General features: G+C 40.5%; 1 protein-coding gene across 1 annotated transcript in view; it reads right to left on the reverse strand.

Annotated features, from left to right (window-relative positions):
• The window catches only part of psme4b (proteasome activator subunit 4b), a 42,531-nt gene extending 31,878 nt beyond the window's left edge, over positions 1-10,653 (reverse strand). Inside the window, exons 1-13 of the mRNA XM_075457353.1 lie at positions 10,460-10,653; positions 9,980-10,120; positions 6,366-6,482; positions 5,129-5,173; positions 4,780-4,929; positions 4,147-4,210; positions 3,594-3,668; positions 3,361-3,483; positions 3,161-3,253; positions 2,842-3,020; positions 1,858-1,944; positions 1,487-1,673; positions 1,053-1,142 (exon numbers count right to left, since the gene is read on the reverse strand). Of these exons, the coding sequence (XP_075313468.1) occupies positions 1,053-1,142; positions 1,487-1,673; positions 1,858-1,944; positions 2,842-3,020; positions 3,161-3,253; positions 3,361-3,483; positions 3,594-3,668; positions 4,147-4,210; positions 4,780-4,929; positions 5,129-5,173; positions 6,366-6,482; positions 9,980-10,120; positions 10,460-10,653 (1,545 nt within the window). The remainder of the gene's footprint in view (positions 1-1,052; positions 1,143-1,486; positions 1,674-1,857; positions 1,945-2,841; positions 3,021-3,160; positions 3,254-3,360; positions 3,484-3,593; positions 3,669-4,146; positions 4,211-4,779; positions 4,930-5,128; positions 5,174-6,365; positions 6,483-9,979; positions 10,121-10,459) is intronic.
• Between the last annotated feature and the right edge of the window lie 2,864 nt (positions 10,654-13,517).

Below are 13,517 nucleotides of genomic sequence, written 5' to 3' on the forward strand. Positions count from 1 at the left end.
TTTGAAGAAGTTGTTTTTTTCTGTTCTGCTTAAAAAGTAATTATTTAATCTGGTTAAAGACTCCCTCTGGGAAAATGTTCACGTGGTGTTTTTTTTGTATTTTAGAAGGCTCATCTTGAGTACGTCTGACTTTGCTACAGCAGGTCGCAGTATGCCCCCTTTCAGCTTCTTAGTATTGGGCTTTTTTTTTTGCATGACTTATTACGTCACAGACCAAAGCAATTCCTAAACAATCTTCATCGGGTTGAGCCATGTGTTTTAAAGCTCTGTATATTTCATACATGCTGTACACTTAATTTTCTTTTCACAAATAAGATCCTTGCTTTCCCTTGCAGTTACACACTCTTGTTACTGATTTCTTCTAATACCTCTGGGTCCAAGCCTTCGGGAACTGTGGAGCATGTGCTAAACTCACAAGCCAGTTTGGGTGCAATCAAACATTTACATGCAGGAGTATTTCAACTTCCAGCAATGTTTGAAAATTTAGATTTTGTACAGTTTCAGTCAAACTAACATGCTTTTTAAAAGGTGTTTTTTTTTTTAGTTTATTTGTTTTATTTATATGATTAGATTTTTTCTGATAGTTTACATGTAACAAACTTTAAAAAAAACAAAAACAAAAAAAACTGATCCAGTCAGCTTGAGAGCTGGGACTTGTAAGAACTGCCGATAAGGAACAAGATTTATCTAATATTAGCAATATTTTAAAAGCTGCTTGGGTGGACGAAATAGGAGCTGAGCTGAGCAGCATATTCATGGATGCACATGAATTAAATAGGGCTGAGGTGTAGAGCATAAAGAGGTTATTTTCATTGGGGAAAAACAAATTCTAAACAAGTTGTTTGGACAGTTAGAGATGAGATTTTAGTGGTCTAATTAATACCACAAGAGGGAATTTACAATCATGAAGTCTTAAACCTAAGTTCTGCAGTGGATGCCAATTTGTCTAAGAATTTGTGACAATAAAGCCCACACAGTTACAGAAACCTTTGTCCATATTGTTTCTTTTATCCCTTCTGTGAATACAGAGTTAATGTGTGTTTTGTTTGTACCTCTGAGAGATCAACGTAATGAGAAGGAGCAGACGAACAGTCCACTAAAGGCACCAGAGTAGTGAAGGTGGTGACGAACTGGAATGTGATCTGGACGGAGAGACATAACACATCAATTTACACAATCTGACATATGATAGATAACTTGCCAGGTGAGATTTTTTGAAGGCCATTCATTTCTTCTGGTGTAATGATTAACATAGCGTGAAAAGAATGAGCACAGTAGAAGAGGGAAACAATCCATTTCACTATTCAAGCAGGTGACCGAGCCACGTTAATTGCGAGCTCTTCAAACTGAGATATTCATTCCACTTTCAGGAATAATTAATAAGACAGACCTGAGTGTACAGGAAGGGAATTCAATCAGCAAGAGCTCTATTGTCTACTTGTCTAACAATTCTTCTTCATTACTAATCAGCCCATTCCTTATTCACCATGCACTTGCTGAAGTCGTTGGGGTCCACCCCAGGGAGAGAGCCCATAAGCAGTGGGAGCACGTGCGCACGGCCCTCTGGGTAATGGTTGTTAGGGGAAACCAGGCTGCGCGCCATGCCAATCATGCAGCTCAAGGTGGCAGTGAGGGTGTGTGGCTCTGTCAGGGTCTCCATTGCTGCATAGGTCCTGTTTAACACACATTATGAGGAGGTAAGCAATAAAATAAGATGAGATGAGGTGCCTGACTGCTACATCAAAAGTCATGCATTCTTTGAGTCCTATTTCAGTCAAATATGAGCACACAAAATTCTTCCTAAATAACTGTCTACAAATCCTCCTAAAAATCACAGAAAGTATCCATAAATCTTACTTCTCAAGTACAGGTGGTATGGCAAGTTCTGGTGTGAGGAGAGCCAGGTTTTGAAGAGCATAGGCTGCATCTGTACTGCCAGTTTTACTGCAAATAACCAGGAGAGGGCACATGGATGTACACCAACATACAGTGCAGTGCAACATGGACAACACACTCACAGATAATCTCAGATGACCTGACTTTGTCCAGATAAGGCTTGTTGTGGCACAGGCCAAGTGTGTCCAATGACTCACTAATAAGACAGCAGTTAAACCACAAAACATTAATACCAAGTGACTGAAATCAAAAAGGTCTCTTTTTAGTCTTTTATATTTTATTATATATCTTCTCATTTGTGAATCTTAAATCTGAAAGCCTCACCTACCAATCTTCAAAGTTAGGTTAAGGTTTTGTGATATTTGATGAGGAGGCCTTACTGACAAGATAAAATCAATTGACTTTATATTGTAGAACCTGGATAAAAGACAAAATATGAGAAAGTTCTGATCATTAAATGTTGATTAACAAGAGCACTGACTGGGTAAGACTCACACCTCCAGCCACAGTGACACCTATGATTTCTACTGCACAAAATGATAAAGTTGATTCGCAATGTGTTGGTTTTTAAATGTCATTGTACAACGTATCTTTCCAAAACAGTTTAACAGCCATGCATTTACTCATTTTCAATACTGAGATTTTTCACTTGCAAACACATAATTCTGCTTTATTGCACCACTTGTTTGCAACTTAACTTTTTGTATCCATTAGTTTTATCTTTTATGTTCTTACCACATAGTATGTGTTGCTGTAAAACTCGATAAATAGTTCTTTGCTTTCTTATCACTTGTTTAGACATTCCTTGTGTATGATTTGTGGAAATGAATCATGGCGGACTCTCCTTATAACGACAGATCAAGTGTTAAAACTGATTCAGATGTCTGACGCTGAAACATATGTGTACCTCTGAATTCTTAGATTGGCTTATTATATTAACTGTACCTAAACATAGCCAGCAGGGCAGCTCCAGACAGGCTGCGGGTGAAGTCCCGCAGGTCTTCATCTGTTAACCTCTGACACTCAGGAACCAGCATGATCCAGCTGGGTGCAGCATGACGCTCCCGGTGCACACGACGCACAACACTTGCTGGGAGACGCTGAAGCAGCCGCATCAGTCGAGACTGCAGGCGAACATTAGCATTATCACCCAGAGACATATTCTCACAGTCTGCCATTGACAGATCCACGATATTGCCAGCCAAGTTAGTAAAAAAAGGTTACAAGTTAAAGAAGAGTGTATGAATGGGAGTAAGAGACTTACCTGCCAGCGACCATGATTGGAGGGATGGTAAAAGGAGGCAATGCTGCTGAAGAGGCAGGTCAGTTCTTTTTGTGCGGGGTTTCCTGGTCCACCCTGCAGAGATATAAATTAGCAGGAAATCAAGCAGCTCCAGTGTGATGAAAATTGTTTGTGTTCTTTTTTAAACATGTTTACATGTGAAAATTCCAAAGAGTGTGTACCAGAAGAGCAGTGATCCATAACACCAAGTACCCAATGTCATAGGAGTTGGTAAGATACCTCGGTGCCACCATCTGACTGACCCCAACTGGCAGGTTCAGACTGCGCAGGATCCTGGTGAAGATCTGCGCACACAAACAATATAGTTCCACATTGCACATATAGCCCAGAGGTCCCCAGTAAAACCTATTAACAGGTTCACTTGTACAGCCACATAATTCTGCTAATGACTCACTGTGGGAATATAGGGAGTCCAGTCCACGTAGCCGATGTTATCGTTGGCAAGGCGAGCAAACAGGTTCACTAGGTGCTGCAAAACAACATCAGGCAAACAATCACTGCAAGTCCACGGAAAATTCCCAGAAGAGCTCTGCCATTCCAAGAATTAAACATTACTACTTTAAAAAAGAGAAAGATGTTCAACAAGGGAGGACACGTGTTCAGCCAGTCCGCTGTGGGCCTGAAGGCTAAAAGCGGAGCAAAGGCAGAAATGGAAAATCTTATCTGCATGCTGAGTGGAAACTGACAATGCTTCGAGAGCATTTCAATCATCACCATCAGGAAATGGTGAAAGCCTGTTATTCCAAGAAACTCTATCCACCTTTTATGGGGATGAAAAGCTGCGTGATCCATTGCTCAATGAATTGACATAGTTTTAAAAATCCACCACAGGAAATTTGAGAGATGAAATGTTCATTCATTTCAGCTTAACGTTAATTTGCGTTGGCATTAGGAATTCACATTCCAAGCCAATTAACTGTTTGCAACAGTGTGTATGTGTGTCTTACCCCTTCCCAGCTCGGCTGATTCTGCACTGACGTCCAAAGATTCATTAATTCATCAAACCACAACCTGAGAACACACAAAAAGATGAGATTAACTCAACAACTCACACACCTGTGGCTTAATTCCCCTCATTTATCTCCAGTTCCCCAAAACATGAACTCATTCTCTCCCCTGTATATTCTGGAGGAGAGAGCGACAAAATGAAACGGAAAAATAGAGTATTAAAGATGATGTATTGTGGAAACTGTGCACAAACTGCTTATGAATCCAAGGGTAAATCCAGACAAATAGCTTGCAAAAGAGTGGATACAGTGAAGAATGCGCTGAAAGCTGTGAAGGGACTTGGCCCCAAGAATACAACCATGACGAGAGCAGAGAGAAAGTGAAGATTTTCCAAGACAACAAAATATAAGCAAAACAAAGACAGAGCAAGACAGACTTGATTCATTTCAGGTGCAAAGGTGTGCTTGCAGTGCCTGAAAATATGGTTGATTATGAATCAGTTTCTCGTGTTTCTGCAGGCAACATCCTTCGTCAAACTTTCTAAATCCTTCTTGTTAACCCTGAATCCGGACACACAGCCCTTGGCATATGATACTGTTTCTAAACAGAGCCATTCCGGCTGGCCCACTCACTGGAAGCCCTGGCTGTGTTCCTCCGGAGGCATGATGGTGGGCAGGAACAGCTCCATGTTGCTGACAGCCTTCTGCATGACCACATCAAACACACACAGCAGGGGGCGCCACTCATCCAGCATCTCCTTGGTGGACGATGCAGGGAAATACCTGAGAAAATGGGGGGAAAAAAGCACAAGAGTGTACACTTTTACCCAAAAATGGAGCAAACAAAGACATGAGCACAAACAGATGTGGACAGCTACAGATACTAATCAAAGCATTGATCTACACAACACAGCTCAAGTGGAGATCAAAGTAAAACATTATCTGCTGCACAGATAACACAATCACAGAGGACGACACTTACAGTCTGCAACTTTTGATCAAAGCCTTCAAAATGTGGTCCACCGAGCTGCAAACAAGCAAAGAGACAAGGTGTAAATGTGTGTGTGTGTTATGATCAAGTATAAAAAAAAAAAAATTCAGGAAAGAATTCCACTTATGTCTGACCAACAGTCCAGACAGTTGTAACCCTTGTTTATCTACATTCATCCAAAAAATGAGGAGATAGATTGGTTGTCAATAAAAGTTGTAGAAAAATAACAAACAATTTTATAAAGGCACCGCTTCATTCGAATGAAAACTTGCTGCTCATCATGAGGTAGAGCCTTTTTAATTTTCCTCTCTGGTTTCGGTCTTTATTGTTTGGCCAATTGCACATTCGTGTTAAGCTTTATGGCTCCACCTGCTTGATTTTTTAACAGTTTTAGAAATATAAAACCTACTGTTTAGGGCTTTTCTGTCTCAATCAAAAAAGAAAGAAGAAGTAATTTTTTTCAGTTTTGTTGAAAGACAAATAAACATGATAGAAACATCCCATTGGTTAGAGTCATGGATGAATTATAACTGACAGCCTCAGGTTACTTGGACTGCTAAATAAATATCAATGACATATTTTGACATATTTCATATAGATTTTTGTCGAGTTGTTTTTCTCTTTTTTTTGCACTAAAAAGGAATTACTGGGAGGAACACAAACTTGTGTATTTATTAAATAAAATTTGAATTTATATAAACAGAATGTCTGAATTCATGAGATAAACATGATAAAATAATTGAACACACATTGTTGCAATATAATATAATCATATAAATATCTACAAAAAAGGCAGCTTTTGGCCAGGTTACACTTGTATAGATCTCATACTATAGTGTTCCTCTGTCATACGTTTGCTCAAATATATGTGTATATATGTATATAGATTAAGCTAAAAACGTATAATCTTTTACAACACTGATACAATGCACTTTGGAAGACAGTTTTCTTTTGTTGCAGTCGTGGCTGACCACACTGGTAAGTTTGTGTGAAACCTCAGCTTTCCTTTAATTGTACAGTGATGAACTGTACCATTCAATATGCTGACAGGTGATGTCACCACATTCCAGTGCAATGATCTAACCATGGCAGAGAGAGCAGATCAATGTATTTCATGAAAAAAAAACGTTTTATTAAAGCAGATTGGTATTTCTGACAAGGTTTGACTGACAACTCACAAGAGCTACTGTCAATGTAAAGGTAAAATATACTTAAAGTAAAAACATACTTAGGTAACCAGATGAGCCCCAGGTGTTCAGTTTTGGAGTAGATGATTCTCTCGTATAAATCATAGAGTGGTCGCCACGGCAGTTGTAGGTCATCCCTTGCCAGCAGTTCCTTCTTCCTGTTCAAAATAGAAGTCATTTATTTGCCTGTGTGTATGGCTTTCATTAAACATAAGGCAAATTCTTAGATATATTTGAGAAAAACCCCAGACGGTAAATATCTTATGTTGAGGTGACAGACTACATGGCGTTTCAAAGAGTCAGTAATCGTGGGAAAAGGAATCGCTGCCTCACAAGCTGCACTCGGCATGACGACTGCCAACTTACAGACATGTCTGCAAACAACACGCTGATTCTTTATAGTCGGTAAAGCATAGCTGGACTGACAGCTGCAGGCATTTGCAATTTGCATGAGTCACCTCAGCTGGTTTGAAAGATTGACTATACAACGCGCCTTTAAGTGGTTCCACCGAGAAAAAAAGAACCATATTTAAGATGACTATCTGTTTGGTGCAGCAACATTAGCCATTTTTTTGTGGTTATTGTTTTTCAAAGACCCCGTTAAGCTTTCAGATTTCACAAAGAAAGATGTTCCACTGGGGAGTACTTCATAAGCTTTCAAATTAAGCAGGGTTTTTTTTTTAAATCCCCCAAAGAACATCTACGTATTTTTTTGTACTCCATTACTAAGTTCTTTGTAAAGGGACAGTTTTAATAGGATTAAAGCTCAGAGAAAGGTTTAGAATCCCTGCACTGGAAAATGTGCACAATTTCCACAACCACATATCCCTCTTGTTGCCTCTTTTCTTATTCATCTAACAGCAATGGAAAAAACTCTCTTTGGGGAGATTTGAAAAATGAAGAGACAATCAGGGAAATGGCTGTGAAATGTAAGGGACAGCACGAGAAGTCTATTGAGACCTAAAGCTTGATGTTGACTATCGAATTCAGCACTCAGCTATGAGACCTGGTACTTAATAACTCAGACCTCTCGCTTTTCATCTAATGGAAAACACTCAAACAAAATGACATTTACATAAAGATGCTGTTTTGTGATGGATGTGAAAATCATGAAAACAGCACAGGACAAATGGGGAAGTGGTGAACGGGATGAGTGTCGCAGGAGGTGTGACAGATCAAAAGCAGGGAGTTACTGAGCCGATCGGAGCTTAGAGAGTGATAAATGTACTGCACAGCCAACATTCTTCACTTCACATTCTTCTCCTGCTGTGACTGTGTCCAATTGGGTTCAAGTGTCAGTGTAAGGATATTTATTTCATTCCACCCAAGTTTCTCAATTTACCCCTTTTGTGAAACTCTTACAGGAAAACATTTCAGGGGGAAATATTGAACATTTTACTCCATTAGAAACAACATAATAAAAAAAAGGCTTTTGAGTTTTGCCAATAAACAGAGATATTTCCTTCCTAACAGTTACTTCATTGAAATGCCTATTTGAGGCTAAATGAGCTAAAAATTTCCCCATGTTTTAACCAAGAAAAGCTAAGCCTAGTCATTAATCATCTCTTGAGCTGTGGAATTTATTTTGCGACCCACTGGAGGGGTGCTGATTGTGAACTGGACTAACTCACCTCATTGTATAGAGTAGTAGCAAGAACTAGTTCCCCTTTAACATTAAAATGCTGCTAATGTGTCAATAACAATCTTTTGGTGTCAATCATGTGACCCAGATGAGAAAAAAACATTTGTCATATATTTGTCTTGGTCCTGCTTCACATGAAGGCATATGAAGCCAGCCCACCACTTTATAAACCATCCGACAATAAAGTCACAAGCCTTACCATCAAAACCATATGCATGGTTCTCACATTACTGGCATGGGGACGTTACAAAACAACTTTATAAACAGCATGTCACTTACCGGTTGTTTGTATGCTCGCGCAAAGCCCAAAAGAGTCAATGGACGATACTCCTAAATACAAAGCAATTATCTTCTCTAGAAAAACTGCGTTCAAGTATTTTAAACATTACAACAATACATGCCCAGTAATATTGTTGTAATGTTTTAAATACTTGAACGCATAAAGTGGTGTGACGTTTCTGCAGTGTGCAAGTTGTTGTTTTATGTGGGTTAGCACTTGCCCCTTAGCCACCACGTATTAGCCTCGCATGACAGGCTGCGCAAACAGCGCAATCTCCACACAGGGAGCGCCGATTTGCACCTGTCTGTGTCCTACTATCAGTATTTGACAACCTCTAGCAATGGAAACGCGCTTCAAATGCCCCGGAGTTCCCCTTTAACAAACTAACTAATCTTTTACAAATTATGATACTCTGCTTAAACACATAAGTTATCAGTATTATTCATCCCAATATTAAAATGAGAGGACACTAAATAAAATGTGTCCATGCTTAATGTGTGATGACGGCCCTGTGGTACAGAGCTCACTCAAAACTGACAGCACAACAAACACCAGATTTCATATGTTGTGGCCTTGCATTAGTAAGACCACAGACCATTGATGCGATCATATAGGTAGTTTGTTCACACCTCTCAGTGCGGCTCATAACAAGGCCTACAAGCCACAAGGATGATATATGATGTCAGAGCTCATGTTGTTTTCAAGTGTTGTCAGTCAGAAGCCACAGACTCCTCATTAGAAGGAAGGGTGTGTGTATGTGTGTGTGTGTGTGGGTGGGGGGGGGGCTGGCTTCATATGCCTTAATGTGAAGCAGGACCAAGACAAATATATGACAAATGTTTTTTTCTCATCTGGGTTACATTCGATCAGCAACAGTTCCTTAGAACACTTTTGTCACTTCCTGGTTGGGTGTAGATGATAACATTACTTGGTTCGGATACAAAACAATCATGGATAGGGCTAAAATACATTCCCATTACAATGTGACCATCACCCTCATGATAGCCATTTTTCACAACCACTACAGGTCATGTATTCTTCTGACATAGTTATCATATGTCTGCATGAACATATGACCCATGGGCACATTTTGGGGACAGTCTCTGTTACTCCCTCTAACCCCTGACTGACATTAGCAACAGGTAAACTTCAAGATAGCGTTCTTTTTTTTTTATCTTACAGTTCTTTGAAAGGTCAGAATCTTTTTTTCTCAATCTAATTATTTTGACTCAGATCTTGATTTAGACGCAGATTCAACAGTATTTTTTTTTAGATAAATTTAGTTAAGTTAAATTGCTCTTGTTTCTCTTGTCCCTTAACTCTTTAGGTTGCTTGCATGGCCATCCTCCAAGTGTCAGAGAGATAAGTAAGAAATCCACTTTAACCTGTCATGTGATGACAATCAGTATACCACTATTAGCTCAGTGATATTTACCAACAGGGCTGCTACTGATCTCATTATACGAACAGGAAGACAAAGGCAGATCATCCTGGGGAGTTGAGCCTGGGAAAAGGTCTTTTATCAGATGTAGATTCAATTTACTGTGCTTTAATGTAACTCATGAATACTGTATGTGCAACAGACACTCCTCTCTGAAGCCAGAGCTCAGGGACCCCAAGGCATTCCCAGGCCAGATGTAAAATGGAATCTTTCCAGCAATGATCTGGTTCATACAGGGTCCACAGGGAGGCATCTCTAAGGGACGGCATGTGTGTGTTGCTGTCAAACCTACTTGAGAAGCTGAATGAGCAGCCTGGCATAGCACTGCATCATGTGCGGCTCCAGGTTCGGCAGCGTGACCAACTCATAGAGGAGCTTGATGAAGAGGATGTGGTCCTCTTTGCTGAACTTCCGGCCATAAAGCTTCAGAAACCTGAGGGTGACAGAGGTGACCCTTAGAGAGCAGCTGATCACTTCCTCTTTAATGTAACTGACCTATATTCCTACAACACAAACAGCTTCAGTGACACGCTGTCTCAGCATTGGAGCTTGACTGATTTAATTGAACTTGATCTGAAAATATAGACCAATGAACTTATATTGTTCGTTTAACTGCACCTATGACGCATTGTTTTAACTCTGTGATAGTATGGTAAAAAAAAAAACTATACTTTAACTGTTATAAACAGTGCGTCATCAAGAGTCATCAGTTACTAATTGTGGGTTCACATGTCTATAAGTTTCCCACATTCAGCTTTACATAAACACTTACGAGAAGAGTTTCCTGGACCAGAAAGCGACACCGGGCCACAGCTCCCTGAGAAGAACAGCTCGGCACAGGTTGGCCTTGATCTCCGCCAACAGTTCCGCTGCCTCCCTGTCCAACCGGTCAGAGTAAGGCAACAGGCCGTTATACACTATGTCCTTCTGGGGGATGAACCCCGCCATATCCCCGTCGATAGTCATGTCCCACTTTTGTTCAGGTCACTCCTCTGCCGTATCCGCGCGTATAGAGCTTGAGGAAAAAACCGTGTAGGCTATCTAATGAATGCTGCACCTCATGGAAAGTGAGCTGCTGAAGTTCGAGGACATAATCCGCTGTGTCCAGCAACCGGCCGGAAAGTGTGTCACGCTAATTGAGCTGGTCAAAGCCCTGAGCGCAGGCGACGGGGCCTGTTCCGCACTTGTCTCCAATGTCAGACGCTGTGTCATGTCTAACCAGGCGTCTCACACACACACGCACACACACACAATCCCGCTGCTGCCAGTGCGCAACGAGGTCGCAGGGGTTGTGAGCTGGCGCACCACAGGGGATCGTAGGGAATTAGTTGCCCACGATTTTGGTGGGAAAGGGTGGATCACTCTTACATAAAGCTTTGATTTCAGCTCAGCTAAACCCAGTATCAAGGGGCTTTGATAAAAGAAGAATTTCATGGCCATGGGCGTTTGAATTTAGGGGAGCGCAAGAAGCGAGAGTCTTGGGGTCATTTTTCGCATCAGTTTGCGGGAAGTGTCTGTGTGCATTTGGAAAGCATATAAGTACGGAAAACATCACATTAAGTGAAACTGTACATTATTTGAATACTCATTCTTCTGCAGACCAGCTTTTATCATATTATTCTCCCTGAGATGTCAACATAGGCTACAGCGTGACCCATCTGTCATAATCTGCGGCTTTTGTTTGAGGAAGTAACTAGCCTACTTAATAGGCTATTGCCTATTACCCCAATTTGTGTTAGTGTCATTGTTACCTAATTACCAACCCCTTTACTGTACCAGCTCAGACGTGTTTCAGTGGACATGTTTATCTGCAGCATGCTCCTCCCCTGTTCAGTGCTCAGGGCTGATTTGTAGGAATTACTTACTAAATTATTACTGAATTAGAATAAAAGCAATTTTGGCTAAACCTTCCTATTCAAAACAGACCATTTCTGACACAGACAACTTTAGGCTAAATTGATGCAAGTAATCACTGAGACCTGAGAGACTGAGGCGGTGCTACACTGGATTGCGGAGATGCGTTTGATTCTACAGCTTTGTGTGTGTTTTAGATGACTGTAAAGAATCCCAGAATGCATCAGTCTGGACTACGAATCCCAGCAGTGCTATTTTTGTGCTTGTTGGAAGGTAATCTGGAGAACATAAGGATGATCTGATAAATGGATTAATGCTCCTCTCCTGTTCTACTGACCCAGTAACCACTGTTATCGAGATAAACTGATGAAGGAAGTACTCTATCTATCTATCTATCTATCTATCTATCTATCTATCTATCTATCTATCTATCTATCTATCTATCTATCTATCTATCTATCTATCTATCTATCTATCTATCTATCTACAGTCTCGACTCCTCATATCATTCATGCCCGCTCCCTTTGCTTTTTTATGGTACGTTCATTCCTAACCTTCTCCATTCTTGTTTTATTGTGCACCCATGGAAATCATTTTACTTTAAGCCCATGTAATTCTCTGACCACTACATGCTTAAAGCAGTGCAACAATTGCAGGATAAATGCTGCTGCTCACAGAGGGTTTATATTACAATGGAAAAGCCCTTCTGGTTATTTTTAGAGAAATGAGGCAATTGCTGCAATTCCACTTTTCTTGAGCTGCCTGATTGCATAACGTGCCTGGTTTCTCCTCGCTGCCTCAGTCCCTAGAGTGGTCTTCTTATTACTTTAGCAGGACTACAGTGGAATGCCAAAGTTTAGGCGCCTGTTGTCATAAAAAAAATATATGTTACTGTGAATACTGTGAGCTGAAGGTGAAATGATCTTTAGAAAGCCTTTATAACAACTTTGACTTGTTTAACTTTACCCTAACTATGAGTTGCTTTGCTCATCTGAGCAGAACCCTGGAAAATTAAAATAATTTACGACTACATAGCAGAAGATAGGTACAAGAAGATAGCACAAGCAGCTGTTTCCATGGTTTATAATGTAATTAGGATTGCTAATAATGCAAACCAGGAGCTTGCACGAAGACCTTCAGGATTCACAGTTAAACATGATCATGTATCAAACATGCTTTGAGCTTGTGGTGCAGGGAAAGGGTGAACTTGGAAGAATGGATTAAATTAATACCAGCATATTCCGGAAGCAAACACCACCGAGAGAAAGCAGGAGACGGAAGCTAAATAGCAGGATAATGACCATAAAACACAATGGACTACCTCAACAGGTGCGAGCTGGAGGCTTTCCATGGCCCTCTAAGTCACCCGACCTAAACATCAATAAAAATCCCCCAAGCAAGACCGACTCTTGGCTGGACACAAAAAGTCTTTTAAGGATGTTTCTGCCAAAAAGGGGGTGTTACTAAGTATTGGCCAAGCAGGGGGCTTAAAACTTATGCTTTGGACCGTTTTTTTTTTCTAGTTCCTTTAACTTTCATAGTGCTCTAAAAACAATGTGTGTTCAATTAGAGGTTTCCTCAGCTCTGCTGCAATAAAGAACGTTACAGATCATTCCTGTCCCGAGCAATATTTCCACACAATAACTTTATGGTTGTTGGTAATTTACAGTTTGACAAATTTTTCACCATGGGTGCTCAAACTTTTGTGTCCTGCACAACCCTGCATCCTTCAGTCACTTTCACTTTTCCGATACAGCGAATAGTGTGTCCTCTTTAACAGTATTTTTTCTCTATAAACACAACTTAAAATTTAGACAGAGTCATGGACTTCAAGACAGGACCCAGAACCGACTGTGCTGTCCATGCAGCAGATCAATCCAGGACAGTCATGTAAGACATGGCCAATTAATCTTGCCCAGGTCTTTAACTTTATATCCCCTCAGATCTTATTTCTTTTGGGCTTTTTCTGACTCTCA

Source organism: Odontesthes bonariensis, chromosome 23 (genome assembly GCF_027942865.1).
Source record: "Odontesthes bonariensis isolate fOdoBon6 chromosome 23, fOdoBon6.hap1, whole genome shotgun sequence".
Classification (NCBI taxonomy): domain Eukaryota; kingdom Metazoa; phylum Chordata; class Actinopteri; order Atheriniformes; family Atherinopsidae; genus Odontesthes; species Odontesthes bonariensis.